General features: G+C 28.7%; 1 protein-coding gene across 1 annotated transcript in view; it reads right to left on the bottom strand.

The window, feature by feature from the left end:
* Window positions 1-20,246, bottom strand: part of LOC129976230 (uncharacterized) — a 50,073-nt gene extending 29,827 nt beyond the window's left edge. The window contains exons 1-5 of the mRNA XM_056089702.1: window positions 20,180-20,246; window positions 12,267-12,358; window positions 11,992-12,111; window positions 6,555-6,779; window positions 512-590 (exon numbers count right to left, since the gene is read on the bottom strand). Of these exons, the coding sequence (XP_055945677.1) occupies window positions 512-590; window positions 6,555-6,779; window positions 11,992-12,061 (374 nt within the window). The 5' untranslated portion in view covers window positions 12,062-12,111; window positions 12,267-12,358; window positions 20,180-20,246. The remainder of the gene's footprint in view (window positions 1-511; window positions 591-6,554; window positions 6,780-11,991; window positions 12,112-12,266; window positions 12,359-20,179) is intronic.
* Window positions 20,247-27,332: the final 7,086 nt, after the last annotated feature.

Genomic DNA, 27,332 nt, shown 5'->3' with positions numbered 1-27,332 from the left:
TTATTGGATTTTGCAAAATATATAGGAAGTTCAATTGCTAAATGATTTAAAACCTTCGCATTAACAATTATATTGCCGCATGGAAAAAAAGGTAGTGAACTCTCCATGGCCGAATGGTCATAGCACTGATCTCATAATCAAGAGATCGTAAGTGCGAATCCCGCTAGAGACAATGCGATTCACAGTCTGTGTAAATATTTAATTCCTTGATTTCATGTTCCAGAAGATTCTGGACATTTCTTTAGTTTACCAGGCAAGTGTTCTGGACTTTTCTTACTGTCTCCAGAAAAGTATTCTGGAACTTTCCCTGCTAGTATAAAAGCAGAAGATCTGTCAGTCACTGTGTTCTGAGTTCAGAGTTGAGTTAATAAATTGGTTTAGCTCTACTTCTTGTGTGTGTCATTGAGTTCCACACTAAAAAAACCTACGTGACAATATATATTCTATAAAATAATCGGAAAGATTTTGTTACTTCTTTGCAAAAAATTAAATTAATAATTTGAAGACTTACTTGAAGAGACGTTGCTGGTTAGATATGCTTACATAAAATCCTTTAGTATAAATTATTCCAATCCAGATATACTGTATATCTGCAAATGAAAATTTATTAATATCTAAAATGTATTACCAAAAATAAAATTTATCTTAAAATAATTAGTCGCTGCAAGGAAAGCAACTTTTAATCTGCATATATTTTCATATGTAAAAATTGATAATAATTATAATAAAAATATATGGTGTATCTTACACTTCGGAAATGGCTTGGTTATATAAAACAATTATTATAGTAGATCTTTTTAAATAGTGTATTTCATAATCGATTTTGATATGCAAGAAATTGTCTCTTTGTTTCTATGAGATTATCGGAAACTCTTAAAAATCTTCAGTTCAAGCCACATGCTTGATAATTTTTTAAATATGCATTTATGACCTTTAGAGATATGTGAATGGTTCTATAAAAAAATTGTATTGCTTTTTTAGTTATTCTGTAGTACCAAAGTTCCTTAGTCCCAAAGTTCTGTAGTACCAAAATTTCTTTATCAGAAAAACTTTACCCTCTCCAATCCATTCTTTGATTTAATTCAAATTTATCAAACCATCAATGCCATCCTATGTTTCAAACTTGAAAGTGGAAATAGATAAGAAACCATAAGTAAGAACGTATATATAACTGAAAATTTCCGGAATGATTTAAAAGGATTCCGACAATTACGTACATATTGTTCCTATAATATATCTTTGATTCTTGATATGCAGTAGAAATCTATCTTGGCTTTTCACCAGGAAGTTGCTAGTAAAATATATCCCCTATATTTTACTAGAAACTTTCTGATGAAAAACCAAGACATATTTCTACTGAATATGAAGAAGAAAAGATATATTAATGATTTGCAAAATATATATACTAAATGTGGTATCATCAAGCTACATAAGTTACGGGTAAAGCATAAATTTTCGATGACAAATTGTGATAATTAGGAAGCTCCAAATTCGCAGTCTTTGGACAAACCACATTCTGTTCTAGGTCGGGAAAGGATCTGTTTACAAATCTTGCAAGATTTAAACACATCGCTTCTGGTCTCTATCTGCTATTTGTGCAATATCCGAATTGCGATGCAACTCCTTTCCATTTTCCATGTATCTTTAAGACAATAACAATAACTTGTGTTATCCAATTAATTTTAGTCTAAACAACTCCCTCTAGAATACACATGGCGTTCCATCAATATATCTTAATATATATAAATTACGTGTCACGTTGTTTGTCCGCGATGGACTCCTAAACTACTTAACCGATTTTAATCAAATTTGCACACCGTGTGCAGTTTGATCTAACTTACAAGATAGGATAGCCCTTTTTTAGAATTTTTAATTAGAATTTTAATTATTTATTAAAAACTAACTTTCCCGCCAAAAAAATCTTTGGCGGGAAATCAAAACCGCCAAATGAGTACGGCTTCAGTTTTTTTTCCCCAACAGTCATGAGGCTAGGCTTAAGATTTTTCGGCTGATTACTTGAAACGATTCTATTTATTTTCTTAATGTTTGATGCATTTAAAATTAAACATTGTTAATTAATCGATCTTTCAGATTCCTTCTTAAGTACTTTTGAATTAAAATAAAACAGAATAAAGGGAATTAAAAATGTCTAATCTGCATAGCGTTAACCCAACTGGCGTAGAAAAACTCATGCATTTGCGTTACCGTAACTGGAGTTGAAAATTCACGCATGCGCATTGTGTTCTGATTGTTGACATGACAACCATTATCAACGGATGATTTAAATTATTTTTAGGTTAGTTGCATGTTTTTGTAATTAAATAGTATTTATGTTAGTTATATATTTTTGTATACGCTTATAGTTTTAAGTACATAGTTTTTTTAGTTTTTTTAACCTGTTTTCAACCGATTATTTTAAACGATTCGTTTTATTTTCTTAGTGTTTGATGCATTTAAAATTAAACATTGTTAATTAATCGTTCTGGTCATAATGAATCTGAGAATATTTTGTTGACAAATTCTGGAAATATTTCATAAATTAGGAAAGATATTCTTTAGTGCCCATAAAGTTTAAACGCTCAGTGATTGTTTTCAGTAATCATATTACAAAAACTTTGTTTCAGTAAAAAAATATTATTATATTAATTGCAGATTAATCCTTTCCACTTTAATTTATAGTATAAATTCTACGGGAACAAACAGAAAATTAGAGAGATACATATTACGTTATGACTGAAGGCGTTTATAATATTATGAGAGAATTATATGACTATCAAAATTTGAAGTTTTAAAATATTTTGATGAAGAAGCTATTAAAGTAGGAATTGCATAAAATATTTAATTATTAAAATTTTAACGAACATTAAGATTGGCGAACCGGCTGGTCGCCAAAGGCGGCTAGTTCTTATATAAGGCTTTTTTTTTGGTATGCCTTGAAGCTTTTCACGAATTCTTTCAAATGATCCTATATATCAGCATATATCAAACTACAAAATTTGCCGACCTTTCTATGAATAATCTAATAGCCTCAGCCTGTTTGTAAAAAATTTTCCAGATATTATTATTATTTTTATTTGTATTGTGAACAATACTTAGTCAATTTTATGAATTTACAGTGACAATCAATCAATTATCGATACACTTTTCCGTCAATACCTTCGAAAGAAGTTCGTTCCAAATAAGATGTTGTAGATTAAAGATATTTGTTTAGTTTTTAGCTCCTGAATTAATTTGGCGATTTTCAAAATATGTCAATATCGCCAAGCTCTATTACACAAAAGTTGCCAGATCGTATTCCCGGGTTTATTTAGTGATTTTCAGATTACGCCAAGATCACCATAAGATGCCAAGATTCAGCCAATATGGTAGCAAATTTCTGCTGTTAGCAATTTGCATTTTTTAAATTATTTATTTATCGCGGGAACAGTAGAAATAAACAAGTACCAATTTATACAGTAAAATGAACATAAAGGTTTGGCTGGATAATTAAACAATATTCAGAAATATCAAATCACTATGGGAGCCATAATTTAAGATATTCATTGCTATTTTATGTACAATAAATATCCATGTCAAAATAAATATCCACGATATCGGAAAAGGAAGATAAGGCATTATCTAATAAAGCATTTTAAAATGTGTGAAATTTCAAAGATTGATTGAAATACAATTTTGAAAAAAATTAATACATTGATCGAATGTCAAATTATATACAATTTAAAAACTTGAACATAAATCTTTAAAAAGAAAACCCAATTCTTTGATACGGAAAAAAAAGAAAAATGAAAAAGAAAATTAATTAAAATACAAATATAGAAGTAAAATAAACGAAGAAAAAGGAGAATTCGAAAATATTTCTTTAATAAACTGTTTATTTCGTGAATAATTCCATTTGTTCAACAACTAAGTGCTTTCTGAAATTTGTAACTTATTTTAGACAAATGTATTTCATAGCAAACTGCATTGCTTCGAAAATTAATGATATCGACAGATGTATCATTCCTTTGAAATATCCGTAATGCAATATTATATATATATATATATATATATATATATATGCATAAAACAATCTTCGTTATGGATTATCCAATGCTTGAAAATATGTTCCAAGATTTGTAAAAATATGGAATATTATCAGATTTTCTAATATTACCTAACTTTTACCTATTAAGATTGTAATTTCAATTGACTTGAATGTAAACAGTACGATATATCTAACAACAAAGGCTATTATGCCCTGAATGCAAAAAGGTTGCATTAATTAATGTCAAAATATTTGATTCTTTAATGAAGATGATGTGATTTTTGTTGAATATGATTTAAGACAAAAGAAAGAAAAAAGAAATAATGTATTGTACGATTATAATTTTTTTCAAAACAACTCTTTAGGTTGAATAATTTTTGCATTTTAATAAGACGTGGGAAAATATAGTTGATTTCATTGCATTTGGTGCACAAAAGGCTAGAAGAAATGTAATCGAATTTTCGCAAGAGGCCCAATATTTTGATTCTTTTATTAATTACACGTGCATTGAATATTCGCTTTATTTTGCTTTGAGTCCATTTAGTGATGGTCTAAATCTATTACTAGTATTTAAGTTTATTAAAAACCATAATACATAAATATAAGAAATTTATTCAAGCCAACTTTTTTTCAAACTTAAAAAAAAATTAAAATTCTTAAACTATATATGCTTCCTTTTCCATTCCGAGATAAAAATTTCACGAATCAAGCAGACCTAAGTTCAAAATACATAAATTTGGATTAATCTTTTTTATTATACATATTTTATACACTTCATTCCTTTTCTGCATTTTAAACTATATATTATATTCTAATTAATTTCCTAATTTTTACCTTAATTTATCCCATATTAACTTCATTCTAAAATGTTCTCTTATTTCCTGATCCAATTCCACCTTTTTTTTATTTAATTAATGCAACAGAAGCTCTAAAATTACTGAAATATATAAGTTCCCACACTCAGAGTGAAGGGATTAAAATTTGTCGATCTAAACACTTTCTTTTAAAAGATCCCTATAATTCCCTTACCTAAATTGATACGTGTAAAGAATCTCAATCATGGTGATAAATATTTCGTTGGCATTTCTTTCTTTAATGCTATAAAATGAAATTTAAAAATTCAAAGTGTCTTTTCTCTCTTCAGCCACGACTCTGCTTCAAAAAAATAAAAAAAATATGTGTTTACATATTATATATATATATTCATTTATTTATTCTTTTATTTATTTTCTGTACATATTTTGAGATTTGGATTTCCTTTTTTTCCCCACAATATCGCTTCTTTCCTTTTTTTTTTTTTTTTACTTTTAAGAATTTTCAGATAAGTAAATAATGTAATGTGTAAACCATCACCATTATTGCTGATACCAGTTAATTTCCATTTCATTTTTTCTTATTTGCATTGTTTATGAAATCCATTATTTATTAAAAAATATCTCACTTTTACATTCTTTTTTTTTTTTGCATATTATTTGGATATTTCAGAAGGCTTACATTGCGCCAAGTGTAAGCAGTTGTAAATTCGTTATCAAAATTAAATGAACTTAGTCATTCTGTAGAAAATCCACACCCAAAACAATATTTTGGCATAAGTTTAGAAAAAGAAAAGAAAGTCGCAAGCTGTATTTTCCCTAAGATGAATTATTATTATGCGAAATTAGTTATTACACAACAAATTACATTTTACTCAGTTTTTTTTCTATTCTATTTTCTTAAAAGTTGTAGGCTTACCACTCTAATTTCTAAACTTTAGAAATAAACATATACCTGAGATTGGAAAAATATGCTCTCAATGTAAAGAATTGTTTTAGAATATTTAATTCAATAAATGGTTTTTTTCTTTAAAAAATTACAAAATCTAAATTTTTAGATAGTATCCCGCTCTTATTTGTCATAATTAGCAAAGGAATTTTGACACGCTGACATTTTAAACAAAAACTTCTATTCTGCGACTAAAATAGACCTTGTAATGAAGCTTTGAATTTCATAGTCTTAGGTTAATCAATAACCGCAAAATATTGTGTGTTGATCATCAGTTAATCAATAACCGAGTTAATCGTTATTAAATTCCTCGAGATGGTCATTGAAATGTTCTAAAACCATTCAAAATGGCGATATTCAAAGTTTAATAATTCAGTCTCATTCTAACCTAGTGGCAGAAATATGAGACTTTTTCCCCAGGAATATCTTAGTAAAATAGATTAAACGTACTATGGGCTTGTATAAAAATTTAACCATTCATAAATTTTTCTGCAATTCTTTTATTGAATGAAACAACATAAAATGTATTTACTTATGATACAATGTATTTATTTCATTCAGAGATTTTGCCCGAAATTGAAATATATATTTCTAACGATTTAGAAAATAACTATTACGTTATGAAACTATTTTCATAACATCTGTATATGAAAAAAGAAAATAATAATGCATTGAATTAATAACCCTAGGAAATGAAAAGGAATTAAAACAGGAAACTGTGCACTAATCTGTAAATAGTACAGAAATACAAAAATCAAAGAAAACTTACTTCTCTCTCTTAAATCTTGAATCATTGAGTTATTCATATCCTTAGTCAATAGGTAAGAAAATTCACTCAAACAGGATTCATGAGCGTCCAACCAATTTGCTGGCATGGCGAATGCTTTCAAACAATTCTTCCTTGCCCCGCTACCCTCACCATCATTAGAATTGCTATATCTGTTATGGCATTGACAATAATCCAGCATGCCATCACAATTTGGCATCGTTGCATCTGTTGTAAAAGAAAATAAACCAATTTTTAATTAAAGATTATACTGTGAAGTAAAATATTGAAAACTAAAAGGATCTCTCGGGATTAAAGAGTATCAAAGCTTAGAAGCAGAAAAATGGACGGATTTAGGATAAAAATCAAATAATAATCGTAATGGAGCATAGGATCGCAAAAGTCCTTCTAAAAACTCTACACATGTGTTCAGGCAGCACGCAATGCAAGTACTATACCAGAATTCAATCAATAAAATTTTATTCACGCTTTATTGCAACATAAATTAACGTGATAAAATTAATTAATCGGAAGACTCAAAACTTTTGCCTAAAAGTGCCGCGGTGGTCTGGTGGTAAGGTCTAGGCTTCGGAACAGATGGGTTTCAGGCTCGAGACCCAATTCCACCGAGAAACTGTCATGTAAGCGTGCTTGGTGCACTTTAAATTCGTTGGGTCCAAACATCCTCCCGCTGGTGTGGTGTGGAAGTTTTGAGAGGGGATGCCAGCTCAAATGTCATCTTCGTCATCTGACCGCATTCAAAATTACGAGGTCTATCCCAAGATAGCCCTAGAATTGCTTTAAAAACAGGACGTTAATATAACTAAACAAAAACAAAATAAAAAACCTTTGCAAGAAATCCAGACACGCTCATATTATTCCCGCTGCATCAAATAGCATATCTCCACATTTTTTGATATATGTCGGATATATAATGCTGCTTTAAAAACGTGAAATCATCAAGCAATACCTCAAATGCATATTAGAAAATGCATTTGAAGAAATGCGTGAAATCCAAAAAGTTTAATTTCGTTATGATTTCATAACAAAAATTTTAATAAGTATTATAACCCCAAATATTCTATGCTATTTGTTTTCTTGTACTCTCCTGATTTGCCGATGCGTGTGTATGTCGCAGACGTAATCAAGGTTTTATATGCATTCATATCATTGTATCTAAGTCATCAATAAAATTCAATATGATGCTTCTGGAAACATATTAAGACTAATTGATAAATGGTGACAAGTTGTAGTAAAATCACTTTTGGGTGTACATACAAAGTAAGAGATTTGCATTTTAATTAACCCTTGAATGCATAAATTGTTATTATTTTAAATTAAATATCATTTGAAATCAACCTGAAATTGGGTGTATGTAATGGAAAAATACAAACTCATACAGAATTTTTTTTTATGAACTTTAAAAAAAAACATTGATTATTTCTACATCATCGAGAACGACCGCTCCTTGAGTTCTACAAAACTACTAAATGTGATTCATTACTCTTATCTTGTTTCCACCTGAAAACAATTTTTCCTGTGTGATTTTATTACTTTTTATATAAATCATCTCAATTCGTAACACCCGTTGAAATGAAATTGTACTCAGGCAGCGCGCCAACAATGAAAATTGCCGTAGATAAAGAAATAAACCGCCAAAGATTCTAGCTGCGCTTAGAAACGTTAAAATAGTTTATATAAAATTCAAATAAAGAAAAAACGCTAAAAGAGATACGAGGTTTTAAACATACTATTCAGATCTACATCGCTATGCATTTAAAGATTAAGTAATTTTAATTTCTGAATTTTTAGATATATATTTTAATTATTGCTTAGAAATCGTTGTGTAAAAACGTGATTATAATATCCATAAAAGCATTTGGAGTTATAAATCTCCCATAATAACAAATGAAAATAAATGTTGCTTCTGAGCAACCGGGTCAAATAAAGGGTTAACTTCAATCTAGAGCATTTGATTGCATAATACTGGCAAAAAAAATTTTTAGCACAAATTATACTTTATGAAGGAAAATACCAACGTTTATGGCTAAGATATTTTGTATACAAAGTATATAATGAAAAAATATAATAATCGTCAAAAATTCGGCCTGGAGGACTTAAAGAATCTTCAAGTTTCAGATTTCCCTGAACCCTAAAAATGCATTTTTGGAATTGGTAATTATCTCTGCCTTTCTGCGAGCACAGTAACTCAAAAATCATTTGAGCTAAGCTGATGAAATTTGGTATGCGGTTTTTTTTATACCGAATGTGTTAATTTGTGTTTCAATTTGAAACGAAAATGTATGCACAGAAAGTTTATTTCTCTGTCTGTCTTAGAGTAAGTGAGCATTATAATTACAGAACAGACAGTACTAGATGTATAAAATTAGTGCACATATTAGCATCTTAAGTATATATCCATATCAAATTTTGAATCGAATCGGTCAAAAAACTTACCTCTATTAAGCTATACATTTTCATGCAAAAAAAACACTGCTTCGAATTTTAATCTTTGCTTTAATGAAAGCTGGTAACCAAAATATTTAATCTGTTTTTTTCCCACATAACTACGAAATATAGAACATTCAAAGTGGGACACCGAAAATAAAAATCTGAGTATTTGTGTCATTCCCGGCCTTGTTCAAGATTCAGAATTTTTAAGCGAAAGAGAGGGAAGAAATAATACTTTTTTAGATTATGCATGGAAGTTCTGAGTAAACCACTATTTTGGTGTAATTTATTTTAAACTTTATCCTGTTTTTTTTTCATTAGTCTATATAAAATCTTCTCAAAAATATAAATTTATGGCATTTTGAATTAAATTATTGAATAATCTAACATTAAAGCTTTACTATATTCTTCCTAATAATTAGTATAAGTCTTCCAAGTAGTTGTTGATAACACTTAACTCAAAGCATCAAGCATGGAATTTGAAATATTTTGAAGATTTACAAGATTCAGTTTCAAAGCGTTTCTGTTTCCTCTCTTACAGACCGTTAAATAGTAATTGTTGATGACGAGAGAGTAATTGTTAATGACGAGATCTAGAGAATTGTTGATGACGATTTATTACAAGAACATAGAAGAAAATCAGTTTTAAAAATTACCTTTAAAACCATAAACATTTTGATTATTTTATGTTAAAAAAAGATGGATTTTTTTTGCTTCAAATTATCAGTTACCTAGAAATGACCATAAAAAGCGATTTCAAACCAAAATTTTATATTAATTTATGATTTTAATTCCAGATCCATGCGTTAACTTGAATTAATAAACTCGTCCCTTTTTAAGTTGTCTTACAAATAAGATAGAAAAACATCATGCGAAAAAGGATTGTCTTTGTTTTCGAAAACTCTGTAACATTTTAATACGCCAAATACTGGTAAATTCAAATTTTTGATTTAGAATTGTTTTAAAATTGTAATACTTTCTATACTTGCACTTCTGTGGCATTACTTATAATAAAGCAAAATTACGTTTTGAAATTATTTATATATTTAGTTGAAATACTTAAAAATATTTTTCAAGCATGACTATAAATTTTGTAACTAAATAATAAAAAGTATTGTTGGAAAATATACTTACAAAAACTTTTTTTTTAATTTTCGAAATTAGAGAAAAAATTGTACTGAAATAAAATTAGCATCACTGCAAAACTTTTTCCATTCGAAAATGATGCAAAAATGATTGGAAATGGGAACTAATATTTAATTAAAGATCTATTTCAAATTCTGATTTTTTTCCCTTTAATAAGCGCTTATCAATCTAAAAATAACAGTGCAATATTGATAGATCTAGGTTCAATAATCGGCTATGCAGAACAATTTGGATAATATTTTTTTTATCACAAATCTTGCATCCCGCTATCGCATGTTGCATTTTGTGGATGATATGCCAGCATATGGACGTCATATTTCATTTGAATTATTAATGAATAAATTGATTTTGAAGCAATTTTTTTGGATGATGTGCAGCATAAATTATGCTTATAATCTGGGAGATTCTGCGACTTCACTCCCTCCACTAACTCTAGCCAACCACAAAGAGGATTATACATCAAGCCTCCCATGTTTGTTTCGCTAACCTTGCATGCTGTTATAAGAATAATATACGTCTTATTATAATTATTGCTAAAAAAATTGATTGATCTTAAATGATACGTTTCTTATGCTTTAATTTAAATTTACTTAGAATAAAATTTGATCGATTGAAAAAGTATTTTTTTCTTCTTTTCTTTCCTAGATTTTGCAAGGTATTAGATAATGAATTCTATAAATAATTAAAACCAACAGAAATAATTTATAAAAGTGCAAAAAATAGTAAATGAAAACTTTAAACGTTTAAAGAAAATCCTAAATATATATAACAAGTGCATTTGTGAAGACAATACACAAATGAAGCAAAGAAAACTATAAAAGTATTAAAAGAGCAATAAATTCAGAATTTTAAAATAAACGACATACTTGTAATTAAATAAATAATCAATATATTAATGTCTCGAATATTTCTCTAAAAAATCTAATATTCATTAAAAGAAATTAGTACAATAACAAGTCTCAACGTGTATTAGACATTGCCCTATCTTGTCAGAATACATAGATTTATACAGATTTGAGATGAACTTTTAAAACACATTTTTTTTTCTTCTTCCTAAAAACCCCTAAAAAATTTTAAACAACTAATTTGCACCCTGAATTTGTTTTCTTTCATCGTTTTAATATCATTTAGTTTAAATTCATCGGAAAGTTTATTTTTAATCCTCATGTTTAACTCATTGCAAAAGTCTAGACTAAATCGTACTCTTCTATTTATGTCTAAAATGTGGTATCAGTTACTGTAATTGCCAAACCATATAGCAAAATAATCTGAGTTTTTGAGGAGTCTCATGAAAGAAATATTTTTGCACATAATATGAGAAAGAATGAATTATTTTTTGCTTGGGTCTATAATCTATTAAATTCAGAAGAAATAATAATTAATTTCAAAATTATTGTTATTTATGTTTCTGAATAAAGGGAGAAGATGAACATCGTTCGTCTCGTTTCGATACCTTCATTGTTCTGGAATCTCGGTCTCAATGTTTAATTCCAAAGTTTGTCTTCCTATACGAGTCTGGGCAAATCGAATCAAACATCGCGGGTCTCATTTTACACGTAGTTTATAGGGAGAATTTTGAAGAATGGTATGAACGCCCTCTCAAGCCTCGACTTCATCATCTGTTGAGGACTCGGAATTTCGAATTGTTTCTTTGGCAACTTTCGTACAATTTAGAACTTGGTTTCTAATAAAACAAAGTAAAATCAACTGTAAAAAAATGATTGACCTATTTCTATAAAATCTTCAATGGAAAGAAAATCGTACTAATTCTAATGATTTACAAAAAATTTTATGCATAAAATTTGTAGTTGTCATTAAATTTAATAAAAAGAAATAAACTTACCTGAGGTTTTATAAATGGAGAACAGGACACAAAAGATGATGCTTACGTGACTTTGACTTCCAACTAGCATATCTTATATGACCTATGACTTATAAGTCAATGAAGTCTGGTTCTATTCATCTGAAAAATTAAATTAGGTAATTTTAATTACTATTAGACCATTTTATGCTGGCATTTTAATTCAGAATATATTTCAATTATGATCAATGGACATCTCATGCATGAATTAACAAAAGAAGCTTTTGACAAGAGTTCTGTAATAAATGCAAAATTACCTCTAATTTTCATGAAGACTACACATAAAGTTATTTCAGTTTTTTTTCTGTGAATTTCTCTCTTTGATATATAGAAAATTTCTTTTCCCCACCTACGCTAACAAAAAAATGGATCAAATTAATAAAATTTTGAATCAAACTGAATAACACTAAGTCTACTAGTCTTTTCTCTAGAGTTAAAAAAAAAGAGGTTAAAATACTATTTTTTTTATAATTATATATTATGTATAGATAATTATAGATCAATGACAGTTTTTAAAATGAATTAATAGTTGTTAATAATGAAACATAAAAATTTCTTTTGTATCCAAAGAAGAATACTTCATAATCTTTCAATTATTAAATGAATTAAAAAACGTCTTCGTATTAATCAAAAGATCACGAATGATAAGGCATAACTGTAAAGTAAAGGCCTAGGTCAAGAATGATTCAATATGATAAAAATGACAACAAAATTTTGAATAAAAATGAATAACTCAATGCAGATCAGTTTTTTTTAAGTAAAGCTCAAAAAGGACATATACATCATTTTCCTTCGTTTATACAGAAAAATAAACTTATTTTCCCATTGAAGATTTTAAAAAAATTATTTTTATTAACAATAGCAATCATAATTATTAGTCAATAGAATTGAATAAGATATCTTCATGTAATGCAGAAATAAAAAAGAGCATATGTCTTGAATCTTCTGTTTTTGACTGACTGAGTCTAAATTTTGATACTGTTATGGAAACAATCGAATGAATGTACGGAGAAAGAAATCCAACACGTCATATAAGTGAAAACATGTTTTATTCCATAGAAAACACGAATCACACAAATGGAATCAAAGTGTGCGCAAAGAGCAGCAGTTATAGAAACGGACAACCGAAACAAATGAAAAATAACCAATTTGGAAATAACATTAACGTTCTAAGAGTTCTAAGAGAATAGCAAGAGAGTTCCCAAAGAGAGAATCAATTTCTCATGTCAGGGCATCATCTTTAACAGTTTCCGAATAGTATATGAAATTTTATAGAAGAATCTCTAGATCTCATTCCTTAATAGATATAATGCAGTTAACCTTTCTTTTAGTAGCTAAAGTCGTCAAGTCGCAAAATAGTTACTTAAGTCGGAAGTCACTGGCCTGACATCCGTTAAGAAATATCTTTAAATCTTTCTTTTCAGTATTGCGATTAACGATGCAAGATTGAAATATTATAGATTCATAAAAATGCTCGTCTGCAATTTTTGCTTCAAGACAGAGCAACGAATTTCTTTTATCTAAGTCGTTGAATCCTTTAATTATCTCTATCACATACAAACGCATGTACTAATTGATCGATTGTCTACCCTTGCAAGGATCGGACTCAAAATTTAATACAGATAAATTTTAATGATAAAAGTATGTATCAGTTAAATTTATTGCATAATTAAGTTACAGCAATCACTTGCAGATGGGGAAGCAAATAGACAGATTTCTTGCAGATAAAGTTTGTGCAAAATTAAAGCAGCAAATTTTGAGTAAATATAAGATACCGAATTTCATTTATCAAGTTTGTTCTGTTTATTATTTCTGTGAAAGTAGACGGACAAATATAATTTCAAAAAATATTTGCTTTTTTCCATATTTAAGATAGTCTAAAAAGTGAAGATATATCAAAATCACATCTTCAATATTTGAATTCTATACTTTCACTGTGTACTTTTTGTATGCAAAATAAAAAAGTATATAGAAAACATAGTGTCAATTAAAAAATTACAGAACAAATTAGAAACCACCATTGACGCAGTACTTTCTAGTTCATTACGATAAATTCCTTTCTACCACCAAGGTTAAACGAAAAAAAAAAAAGCCTACCTTATCATTAAATCAGAATATCAGTCATATCAGTTAAATCAATCGTATTTCCTTTCCCTGGAAAAATACCTGTTGATGCATGGGATGTAATTCATACGATAACATCATCGTAGGCATGATTTGTAGCACCAAGGTTGAACTAAATGGATCAGGGTCATTATTCGGAAGTTTCAAAAATTATGTCTCAGAAAAATCGTTATCAAACTTTTTTTATAGAATTAATAGAAATTTTGTATTTTCCATCTCTAAAGAAATATGCGATGAGTTTTTATTTTTTTAAAAATATATTTTAGTACTAAAGAATATTATTCGCCTGGAGTATATTAGAATGAATTTTAGAAATTTAGCTAAGAAATAAATATTCCACAGATCTGCAGAATTATATAATGGCGCTAATGAGTCAGGTTACAATTCGAATCATGTAATATCTTTAATAATAAAACGTCTCGAGAGACTTCTTCAGTGTTAGCTCGCTATAGAGAAACAGTCATATTATTAATTTAATATCATTTATCTATCACATCACTTTAATGTCATTCATCTATCACTTGTACAGTATAGTCAAATATGGCTCTTGTGCCAATAAACTCCATAAAAACCAAACTATCACTTTACAGACATCGCAACTTTTGAGCGATTTTGTACGACTTCCTTATTGGGAAACTGCAATTTAGAAATGGATTAATAATATGAATACTCACATTCAAGACCTCCTATACATCGACCAACTTCCGTTGAAACTGATTAGCATCAAGCCTAAACCTACTTACAATATTTCATCTTAATCCATTGTCTAAACGATTCCTAATACTCAGTTTTGATGTAAACAATCATTTAAATTACCAGTATTTGTAAACTGGTATACTACACAAGGTTTCCACTTTTATCCGTTAGAACCCCTCCCCCTTAACTATTAAACTAATTCAACCTAGGCCATAAAGTTATTGTTCAGGTATAGTAAACGGGGAAAGAAACGATCAAAAGGTCTATCAGAAAGCTGCAGAACACTCTAGATTTAGTATGAAAAAATGCCTTGCGGATCAATATTCAAAACAGAATCCAAAAAATGAATTATTTGATTATGTTTTTCAGCACTATGGTGCCGTAAAACGCGAACAATGGGAGAAAAAAACAATTTTACGGATCAAGTACGAAGATGGACGTTTAATAAAAAGAACCTTCATACCTGGTCGCTGGAAAATTCAAGATATGGTGTTAAAGTTTGACATCAATAATGCTGGTTGATAATTGCTCGGTTCGGAATTTTTAATGATAGGCTCACCCCTATTTGATAGATTTGAACTCCTATTGCCCCCAAGTCACATCTCCACTTCCTCCCCCCCCCGAATTCGCCGATGTATGGCGTTGTAAATTCTCTTCTCGAGTAGTGCATAGCTTTTTTACCATACCAAGCCACCAACTTTATGGCTTAAGCTGTAGCCGTTTAGATGTTGAGGGGGCTGTAACGGATGTAATTGGAAATTTATGTGTTATTTGAAACACGCATAATGAAACCGAATGGAATTGATCTCTAGAAAATTTCCTCATATTCTAAGCAATGTTGTTATCCATGCACAAAATTGCGGGCCTTCGATAAGGCCGTGAATCCCTTGCATGGCAATAGCAAACAATTGTAAAGAAATCTAAATCTTTGGCGCTTTTTTTAGTTATTAATCCATGGTTTGTAGTTAAAATACAAGCACCCTAAAATGGAAAAGATACTTTAGTTAACTTCTTTCCGACCGATTGAAGACAAAATTTGTCATAAAACTTCAGTGATAATCATAATATAATATACTAAATACCATTTATTTAACTCGGACGCTTCAAAGTTATTGTGTTTACATACATGTGAAAGTACAAACCGACAGACGATTTTGTTCAAAAATTTGGTATGGATCTACAGATTAGATGCAAAACCTGTATATCAAATTGTATCTATGCAGCTCTTTAATTTTGTAGTTCTCGTGTTCACTTGTACTCAGACAGCTGGGTAGACAGACTTTCTCTGAAAATATTTCATCTAAAATATCATAGAAATCTAGTCAATATGCTACAAGTCAATATAACACATTTCATCTATCTAGTTCAAAGCGTTTTTGAGTTATCATGTTGACAGACAGATATAATGCCAAAAATGAGTTTTTCGGATTGGTGGAGATTCAATACTTTCTCTTTGAATATTTCGTATACAAGAAAATAAAAAACGATCATTTAAAACGCTCTACAGGCCAGGCTATTATACCAATCAATGCCAAATTTCGTGTGTGTGTGTGTGGTTGAGGCATGCTGACAAAGGAAGAGTTTTTCAAAATTTTCCATCACTAAATTTTTATACTATTATAAAAAAACAAATTTACAATTTAAAAATTTCCAGAATAGGCTTTCTTGTTATATTAATTTTGTTTCCTTGCATTTTTTTCAGTAATTTTAATACATTTTCTAATTAATCTTTTTACAATTTTTTGACGTCAAACTTTTTATTGTTTTAGTTACAGCATTAACGCACAGACTTAATGAGTTCATATAATTTTTTTTTGCACACGTTATCGATGTTATTTAATTAATGGCAAATATTTAAAATAAAATTAAAATAGGCTAATCAAGACTAAAACATAAATTATATAATGTTGCGGATAAAGAGGTTCAAATATTCTTTTTTTCTGCTTAAGGTATCCGAACAAATTCGAACTACTTTTTTAGAAAAACGTGGTAAAGACATACTTTAACTATAGTTCTGAATTTAAGACTATTAAAGAATAGCAACAGAATGTCAATATTTGAAATAAACATTAATAATTTTTGAAAATTGATATTTAATAGCATAAATTTAAGAACTTTCTTAAATAACTTCAAATTGGTTACACCAAAAACTATTACTCTCATCCAAACAAAAAGTATAACAAAATAAACTACATAGTTTTCTCTAGGGAATGAACTAAAATCGCATGGTTATAAAAATAAATAAAAATTTTACAGCTAGTTGAAGATTTATCATGAAATTTTTAGTAAGTTTATGACGTTATTATTCAAACAATAGGCGCAAATTAAAAAAAATATTCACTCAATCCAAATTCTTTTAGTTCATTCCCTTGAAAATAGTATAAAGACAAAGTGCACCAAATTTCATAGTAAAATGATTTCATAGTAAGTTAATTGATTTGTAGTGAGCAAAAAATAAGTAAAAATCAATTTTGAGAGAGAGACATTTAAAGTATGCAGTAACATGTTTTAATAAAAAATTATTTGTGTACATACTTAAAATCCATCACATTTGTAGATTTACCTTCTTTCTCTTCAGATTTTAATAATTTTCCTTTATTTAAATCATTTTATTTTTTTTTCCGGCAATTTTTGCAATTGACAGTGAATGCCGCCTAGATTCATTTATTCCGTCTTTGTCGAGATCAGCAAATACTCTAACTGCATTTGCACTAGGATACACTCCAATAACCTTAAGGATATTCAATAATCCTATAAAACGTTCATTAAAATGTATTACAGGCTGTATAATCAGTAAATAATCTTACAAATGTATTAATCTGAGGGCTCGGAGCTCAACAAAGACATCTTTAGGCACAAATTTCCACAAAATACCGTTGAAACTCTCATTGGCATTTTGCGTTTTTCCTTGCAAAAATTTTTCCATATTTAAAACTAAATTTGTGTTTTAAATTTTTAGCACGTTTTTGACCCTTTAAATCGGTGCTTCCAGTCCTTTAAATGTTCACTTCCGGTTTAATGATCATTGTGAAAATAGTAATATCTTGACCTCTAATTAATGTGGAGACAAAAGTAAACCTATCTTTACCGGACTGGTTTACTTTACTTTAAGACCATCCTTATAGATACAAATTACAAATAAAATATTCAGACAATTTTATTTTTTAAAAAGATTTACTTTTTATTATAATATAAATGCTTACATTTCATTTTTCAAATTTAATTATCTGCAACTTTGTTTTATCTCAGTATTAGCTATAGCTATTTTGAATAATTGTTAAAAAAATGTTTTTAAAATAAATTTTCAACTCTAGTATATGCGACTTTTATTTGATCATTGATGAAAAAATAATTTTATTTAACTGTGAAATATTTAAGTATAATATATAAATTTTTCTTTATTTGATAAGTAATTTATTATAAGGAAATTTCAAAAGACGAATTTATCTTTTTATTAGTGAAAACACTAAATATGTTTATTGCAAGTGCGTATTCGATTATCTACATTTATTAATTTTTCGTACAGGGAACATATAAAGTAATTATTGTTGTAATAATTGTCAAAGATTTCGACTCATATTTTGACGAAATTTTAACGAACGTCCACATTATTATTGAATGAATTTCATTTAACCCGAAAAACACATTTTTGGAATTGTATATTTCTGTCTATGAACATAAAAACACATTTTTGGAATTGTATATTTCTGTCTATGAACATGACACCTCAAAAATGCTTTGATATAAATGGATATACCATTTAGTTGGATTTACATCAAATTTGTAAATTTCAATTACATTTTAAAAGAAATTCCATTTAGAGGAAGTCTGTCTGTCTGGCTGTCCGAATATAAGTTAAAACGATAACGCCGGGACAGCCAGGTTGGTAGGGAGTTGGATGCGCGTCCCTTGGGTTGCAAGTTCGAACTCCGCCGGCCGAAGACTCTCTGTGTGTGGTGGATGGCGCACGTATAAATCTGTAGAGGTCACAAAGTCCTCCATGTCGAGAGTAATACCACGGAGGGTACTGGATCAGGGGTGATCGTTCTCTGATTCAGGTCAAAATTACGATCTGTGGATGAGTGAAGGAAATCCGCCCCATATAAAGGGCTGTGATGTGTGTAGCTAAGTCACACTCTTGTCCCTAGATGGCGCTACTGAAAAACAAGAGACGCACCTTTGGCTTAAAATCACTGACTTCTAAAGTCAATGGGTTTGTCTATGACAAGTGCTTTTAGAAACAATAACAAAATGAAGAGTGATAGATGGATAAAATTTGGTTGACAGATTTAACATTTAAAATGTAGATTTGTATCAAACTTCATACGAAATCCTTCAGGTGGTCGACTATATATTGGTTTGATCTTTTGTATGCTTATGAAAAATAATCCAAAAACTTAAATAATTTTTATTTACTTAAGTTGTTCACTGTTTTAGTACTTGAAAGTGTAGATCTTTTTCGAATTTATATTAGTCAAGGGGTTGAGCGTTTTTCAGTCTGTTGTTTCACAAGCATATCAACGCGGTAACTAAACAACGCAACAACTTAATATTTTGCATGTGATTTTTTTGTTACCTCAATTGTAACTCTGTATCATACATTAGTTTCCAATCGGTCGGGAAAAAAAGGTGTCCAAAAATATGCATTCGGTGCCATGGTCTTGAGTACGGACCACATCCCAACGATTAATTTTCATAGATTGCTCATCGCTCGCTATTAGACTTTTCGGCAACTATTGTTCGTTAATGGCATGCAATACACAAGTGCATTTATTAAAGAACATGCGAAAAAAATTTCAAGAAATTACTTCTACAAATATTTTATAACAGTTAGACAGTACATTATTTGCTAAATATGTCATTTGCATTGCACATACTTTCAAAAACAAACCTCTATTTTGAGAGTTCCATAGATCGCTCATTTGTTTTTGATATTGATTAGAATAAGATAAATTTAAAACTAAAAACAAAAAGTTGAGCACTGTTATTTTCTACTTTTCTCATGAAATGTATAAAAGATTTTAATATTATCGACTATTTTATAAACAATTATGCAATAATCATTGATTCTAACAAATAATTAGATGCAATGGTAAAATATGATAGCGAAAACCTATTTTACATTATAAAAAATCTTTAAAATAATTTATAAATAACTATTACTCACCTTAATAAAAAAGATGGATTAATACGTGAACTTACCATTTTACCAAAAGTTTTTCAGATAAAACTAATCAATATGCATTCATATTATAATATCGTAATTTATATTATCTTATATATATATTACATTTTATTTGAAAAATACATTCAATAAAAAAAAATTCTTATAAATGATCTAAAATTTTACCTATAAAATAATTTTTGGATAATCCATGATAATGAATCCATGTGACGGCACTACGGAAAGTGCAATTAATCCCTTTAATAAAAGTTATCCACTAGACAAAATATTTGTAATACGGAGAATGACTCTTTAATTAGACAAAAAGTTCCTGACGAAAGCGGAAGAACATCCTGTGCTTATTCTAACAATAGAATTTTCAATTTTCAGTTTGCATGCTACTGAAAAAGAGATGCTCATGTTTACTATTTTTTATATTATTTTAAATTAAGGTTTTACCTAAAGCAGTGGAAGGGTGTCCCCAAAATGTTTTCGCATATTCTCCAATAAAGGGTCGCATTTTCCTTCCTCGCATAACATTACAGAACTTCGGTAAGTCCGTGACTGCTTTTACATGACATTGGCGAAAAGTAATTACGTAATATAGATATGTCACCTGATTCTATCATTTTTATAGAATCTATCCTACGAATATATATTTTGATTGTCTTTTTTCCCCATTGATTGTACTTAAAATTTGATTCTGAAATTTGAAAATTTGAATTGCAGTTGTAGTTACAAATTTAGGTACCAAATTTCATTGATTTAAGTCATTGTGTTTACGAGTTTGCATATATGTGAAATGCAGACCGATATATGATTACCCTTTTTATAGGTTTGGTTCAAAATGTGATAAGAATCGGTGTTTTAGATACTAAATGTATTGTCAAATTTCATGTTTACAGCTCTTTTCGTTTTATAGTTATGAAGCTTATTTGCATTGGAACAGCCAGATAGATTTTTTATGGACGGATTTCATGCAAAATTTGATAGATATCGGCAAATTTACTAAAGTCCATTTACCAAATTTAATCCATCCAGCTAAAATTATTTTTGAATTACTGAGTTCATAGATAAATAGACATGACCATCTGATAGACATATGGTTATCAAATTCATGAAGGTTTAAAACATGAAGTTCTTCAAAATCTGTTGTCATTTTTTTTTAACGTTTTCAATATTTTCTCTGCACGTCGCATACCAGGAAGTAAAAATCAAATTAAAAATGATGGGTTTATTTTATTTATTTAATATTTTTTCCAAATATAGCGATTGCAGTTGTTGTCTAAAAACAAAATGTTTTAAAATATACTTTTATAAATGTTTTAAAAAAGTAGAAACTTTTTATATTTTAATTTTTCTGCCTTTTTAGTCCTTAATGTATAATTCATTACTAGAAATGTTATGGAATTTCTAAAAACATTTCTTTTCGAAAGGACTAACAGATGTCAACAAGTGCATAAAAGTAAAAATTAATACAATCAATTAATTGGTAATTAATTTATGAAGTTATGAAAATGGTGTATTTTCTTCAAGTGCACAAAAACATACGAAATGTCAAAATTCTATTGGATCAGGAAATAAGAGACAAATTGATTTCAAAATCCTATTTTTACAAACTTGGAACAAGTAAAATAAATGAGAATAAAAATATCCCAATTTTTCTCTCTTGGGCTTGTCACTTAGTTTTATTTTCAAATTAGCAATACCCTCACAGCGTTGCCCGTGGAATTACATCCAAGAGTAAAAATTAGCTTTAAATTTAAGTCTAGCCTCTACCTGATATGACTTGGATATATCACGTAACATCAAACAAACATAAAAATATATACAGAAATTATCAAAAATAACTACAAAGCAATTTTTTGTGGCACACATTCAGAAATATTTGGATTGTTAAAAAGGTAAAAATATGATATGTTTATAGAAAAACAGTTCACTAAAAATATACAATAGAAAAACTGTTTTAAAATTTAAAAATATTCAAATAGCTGTCACTGTACTCACTGTTCCACAGTTGTTTATCAACTCTGTATAATCAGATATGAAAATGAAATTCAGCTTGCTTCATAATATTTCTTTGTAAACTATATTGGCTGTTTCTCCTCCTTGTGCCAAGACAAAGATTTTGTTAGAATTAACTCTAGAAAGTGCCTCATAAAGTTGTCCATAAGTAAAACATTCGTCTCTTAAGTCAATTCCAGCTGTGTGAAACGTGTGTCCTTCGGCTTTAATTATTGTCATGGCGAAACAGAACCTAATTGGAAACTGAACACGTTTAAAGGAAGATGGTAAATCTGTTGCAATGAGAAGGACCTTCGATATTAAAATTGATTCTCCATCATCGGTTAAAAGTATTGCCTCAATAAAGAATTTAAAACTTTTATTTGTAATCGTGTGCTATTACACGGTTTTAGAGGGTTTAAATTAGGTAATGGTATAATAGGAGCCCCAACTTTTAAAATTAGTTTGTGTGGAGGAAGACCAGATGGATTAAGAGAATCTGAAAATCCAATTGGATAATGAACAGCTTCTTCACTATCTACAACTGTGTCCATTGAGTAATAAACTTGGTCTGGGATATCGAGTAAAAATAGTTCCAAGTTGTTGACTTACTGAGCATGGTTATTTGTAAGTGGTAAAATTGCCCTTTCCTTAAACCAGGCAAGAGACTTATTGTGAAGCTGATTGATATCGGGATAAAACTTTTTTGGGCATAATGAGTTTTGAATCGCTGTTTAAAATCAGACGTAAACAAAGAAATGTATCGCATATGCATACCACAACTCTTGCTATTTGCGAATGCGCAGTTTGAGGTTTTCACACATGTGCGGATAAGTGCAAAGCACAGATACTGCTGTTTTACGCATGCACGAACCGTAATAGGAAGATAATTAAAATCGCAATTTTTGAAAATGTTTTTATTTTGATATGACTTCAATATACTGAAACTTTCCCCAATAAATTCCCTACAAAATGATACAAATATCTCTAATTTCAGTTAAGTATTTCTTGAGTTTTCTCTTTCAAATATGGAGACGATTTCAGGAGACTTCATTTTTATATTATGTATAGATATAACTATACATTTTCATTTCCGAAGTACAGCGAAAAAAATATTTTCTTCAAAAAGAGAACAAATAGATCCTTATTTAGTCAGTAGAAAAAAAAATTTAAAATTCTATTTTTTTTTAAATCTTTTTTTTTATTTATAAGTGCTTGAAAATCATTTGAATAGATCTCTTTAGATTTTCTGAATTCATTATTCTTGAAAACTGATTCAAATGCTATTAGTCAGATGATATAGCATTTGCAGGCTTTCAACAGAAACAGACAAAACAACACTTCAGTAAAAAAAAATTTGATTTTTGGGTGCCGTCTAATTGTGTGTTGCAAATTTTTTATTCACTCGTATATAAAGTCAAAGTCTAGTAAAACATTGAACAAAGGCACACAAAAAACCAGACTTTGGAGTTTTGAAGAATTTGCACGTTTCCGTAAGTCTAATTTAAAGTCTTAAGTTCGTCAGTCTGCCTCTGATTAGGATAGCCCAAAAACGTTTTGAGTTAGACATGTGGGTTTTTGTTTTCACCAAATTTGTAGATTTCTATCGAAGAATAAACGAAATACATTCACATGAAGAATATCTATCTGCATGGCTGTTCGAATACTTTCTAAATAACTTCCAAGACTTAAATAGATAAAATTTGGTACACAGTTTTAACAATTGTGTGATAGAAATTTTAAACTAAATCAGTCAAAGCGTTGTCTGTCAGTTAATGTGTATTAGCACGCACGTGGATGAGATAATTCAAAAACGTAATGATTTAGATCAATAAATTTTTCATGTGTTCTTATCACTAAATTGAAATTTATGTGTCACATTTTAATTTCCAATGGCCGAAAAAAAAGACATTTAAAATCCATACTCGGTTTTCTTCAATATATTATAGAGCACAAAAACCATGTACATAATTCTGAAAACTTTCAAAGGCACAATAGTGTTTTCTCGGTCACTACATATAAGCAACAAAATGTATTTAATTGTACTATTGTATCGCTCTTTCCTTCGATATTTTTGAATTTTCAGAGAATCATCAAGATAATGAAAAAAAAAAATATTTAAAATGAACTGGTGATTTGTGATTCGTCTTGACGGTTAATTACCTATTTATCATTTCATTGAGTTCATGTCTCATTATGACTCAGACGATATGTGACTTTTCTGACTGGCTTAATGTATCTAGCCATCCAATCAACCATGGTTAAGATATTAAAAAAAATGCATGTTTAAAGGGCCATATTTTTTACCTCACTATAGGTTGCATTAAACTCCTGATCTCATGACTTTTGGACCTTGTCTTAAGCATGCAGATTTTCCGCATGCTTGCTAAGGACTTATTCTATACACAATGTTGGTTTTAAGCCTTTAGTGGTGGTACGCATTATGCGGTCCCACTTTTAATAATGAGGGATCACTTTTAATCAATGAAATTTCATTTTCAATACATTTTTAACTAAATCAAAATGTTAATGATCTATTTTAAGGTAATGTATAATAACTGTGTTAAAATGTATATATTTATTAATTATTATGATTCATAATTGCGTGGCATCCATATTTGCCCATAATATTAAAACAGACGCTTAAAGTTTATAAATACTGTAATAACAAATTATGTTATAATAATGGATAAGGAGCTGCATATTTATATTTCACAATAATATTTTATAATTAATTGCACTTTTAATTATAAAATATTATTATCAGATATAGTGACTATATTGTCATATTAGTTCTGTATTAATAGTTCTTATTAATGTACAATTAATATTTAGTAGTAATAAACAACTAATTATTTAATAAGAATATATAACTCATTTTATAATTCAAAAAATTTCAATATTTCATAAAAAAGCATTTATTTAGAAAAAGGTTAACATTTTTAAATGGACTTACCTGCAACCACTCTCAGCCCAGAGGTCCTAGGAATCTGCCTAGTCCAAAATCCGTCATTAATTATTTGCACTAAAGATTCTACTGCTACAATAAGTTTTAGATCAATTGCACATCACTATATGATCATCGTTTCCGCTGTAAACGCGGAATCTAAGAACGACTTTTCAATACAATCATTAGAATTTCATTATGATTATAGGCTGTTAATAGAAACAAATATATTTTAATGTCCTTTTCCAATACGGTCTATGAGTTTTAGTTTTGAGAGCGATCCTAAGGAGAAAATCGAATTTTCAAATTAATGCATTTTTGTTTCACCTTCTGTCCCAATATCGAAACTTTTTTTTTTTTTTCAAATGCTGACGGTGAAATTCTTAAGATTTTAAATTGCTAAATTTTATCTAAACGTAGGAAAAATCACCCGATATACTTACTACCAAACAGCCACTTGTGATGACTAGTTGTTTCACAGGGAGATAAATGAGCTCTATGAGTACCTCATCAAAATATTTCTAAACTAAGTTTTGGAAGATATATAATAAACGCATAAGATTTTAAAAGCCTTAGATCATTCTCTTCCTTGTGCCATGGATTTTCCCTAATTGTCTGCGTATATCTTTAAGCATCCAATTACATCACAAAAAAGAACGACAGCATTTAAAAAAAATTTCATTAATATTTTATGCTAATGAGGATTTAATCTTTAGAGCAATAAAATTTCAAAACTTTTATTAGAAGCATATTTTATATTGAAACATATTTAACATGAGAAAAAATAAGCCGAATCTTCATATATTAATCATCAACAATTGGAAGAATAAAAATGAAATATTACGAGCAACAATGAAAGAGATTTGAGTTTCATTTCATCAACGAATTATTGTTGCAAAATACACTTAAAATACGATTATTTAAAAAAATCAATTAAAAATAAAAAAAATTATTCAGCAAAAAAAAAAAAAAAAAAAAAAAAATGGCATAGTTACATTCATTTAATAGTATCTGCTATCACACAAATAAAGATGTTTAAAAATAATTTTTACAAGATGTAGGTTATATTCAAACACAAGATGTTTGAAAGATATTTTAAATTTAAAAAAAATAATAAAAGAGAAAAAATTAATGACATGCACTTGCTTTATTTTATATTTAATAAAGAAAAACATCAACGTTGGGATTTTTTTATAATGTATTAGAGCATTTTAATGCGAGCACCATTAGTCACAAGTAATACAGCAAGTCGATGAGATTTCCAATCAGAAATTCTTTTTTAAAGCATTGAACCTGTTATGTAATTCATAGTGAGGAAAAGGTTTTTTTTCCATCCTTCAACTCGTCAAAGAAAAGGAAACGTAAAGCATTGCTAATATTGCATGGCTCTACTAGGCAGGAAAATTCTATATACTATCACAACTAATATTAAAATAATATCATGTTTTTGAAAATTAAAGAATTTTTTTTACCAATTTCCCATAAGAATGAAGATGATAAAATTTTCTAGCTTTAACTCTCATAACTTGCCAGTAATTGCAAAAAAATGGGATATTGACATATTACTATACATAGATGTTAATATTCATATTTAAGCACCTGCTTCGTCAAAGGCATAAGTTATAATTCTCGATTTGCTTTCATTTAGAAAATTCTGCTTCTCCCCCAGTCCTCTTCTTCTTGCTTGTTTGAAGAATAATATGTGAAGAAATGGAAAACACATTGTAAATTTCTTTAAAAAAATATGCCGATAAAAATAAATTACTGATTACAGATCGTTGAATGTATTCTACTGGATACATGCAAAACAGAGCAAGATGCAAAAATATATTTCTGCCATAAAGATTAAAAACCAATACGCACTTCTAAGCGCTTGTTGGAGCTTTTACTTATCAAACAATTGAAAAAATTAAGGAAAAAAGAAGAAAAGGAAAGATATGCAAGACAATTTTTTTCAATATATTTTATTTTCATCAAAAATTTTACATTTTTTTAATTGCTTCCTTATTTTCCTTAAAAAAATAGCGTTATTGAGATTCAAAATAAACTGGAATAAAATTTTGAAAGTTAAAAATTATTATTGTAATAAAAGATACAATCCAGCAATTTTCTGTAGATTTATAACTGTCTTTGCTAACTGTCTTTGTGTCTAAGTTGCGACACCAGTTAAAGAACGATTATATGCAATTCATTATGAGAGATTTTAAATGATCCAAGTCTCTTATTTCTTATCATTTCAAATGGAATAGAATGTTTCAACCTGCAACTGAATCTTATATCCAATACTAAAAGTATTCATTTAGAAAGGTGGTAATGAAGTTCTACGACAACTCATCTTTTGTATTTCACTTTCTCATGTGACGCTATTCGTGCCATAAATAGAAATAC

Source organism: Argiope bruennichi, chromosome 1 (assembly GCF_947563725.1).
Source record: "Argiope bruennichi chromosome 1, qqArgBrue1.1, whole genome shotgun sequence".
NCBI lineage: Eukaryota > Metazoa > Arthropoda > Arachnida > Araneae > Araneidae > Argiope > Argiope bruennichi.
The sequence above is the reverse complement of the archived record's forward strand: the minus strand, read 5'-3'. Positions and strand labels throughout refer to the sequence as shown.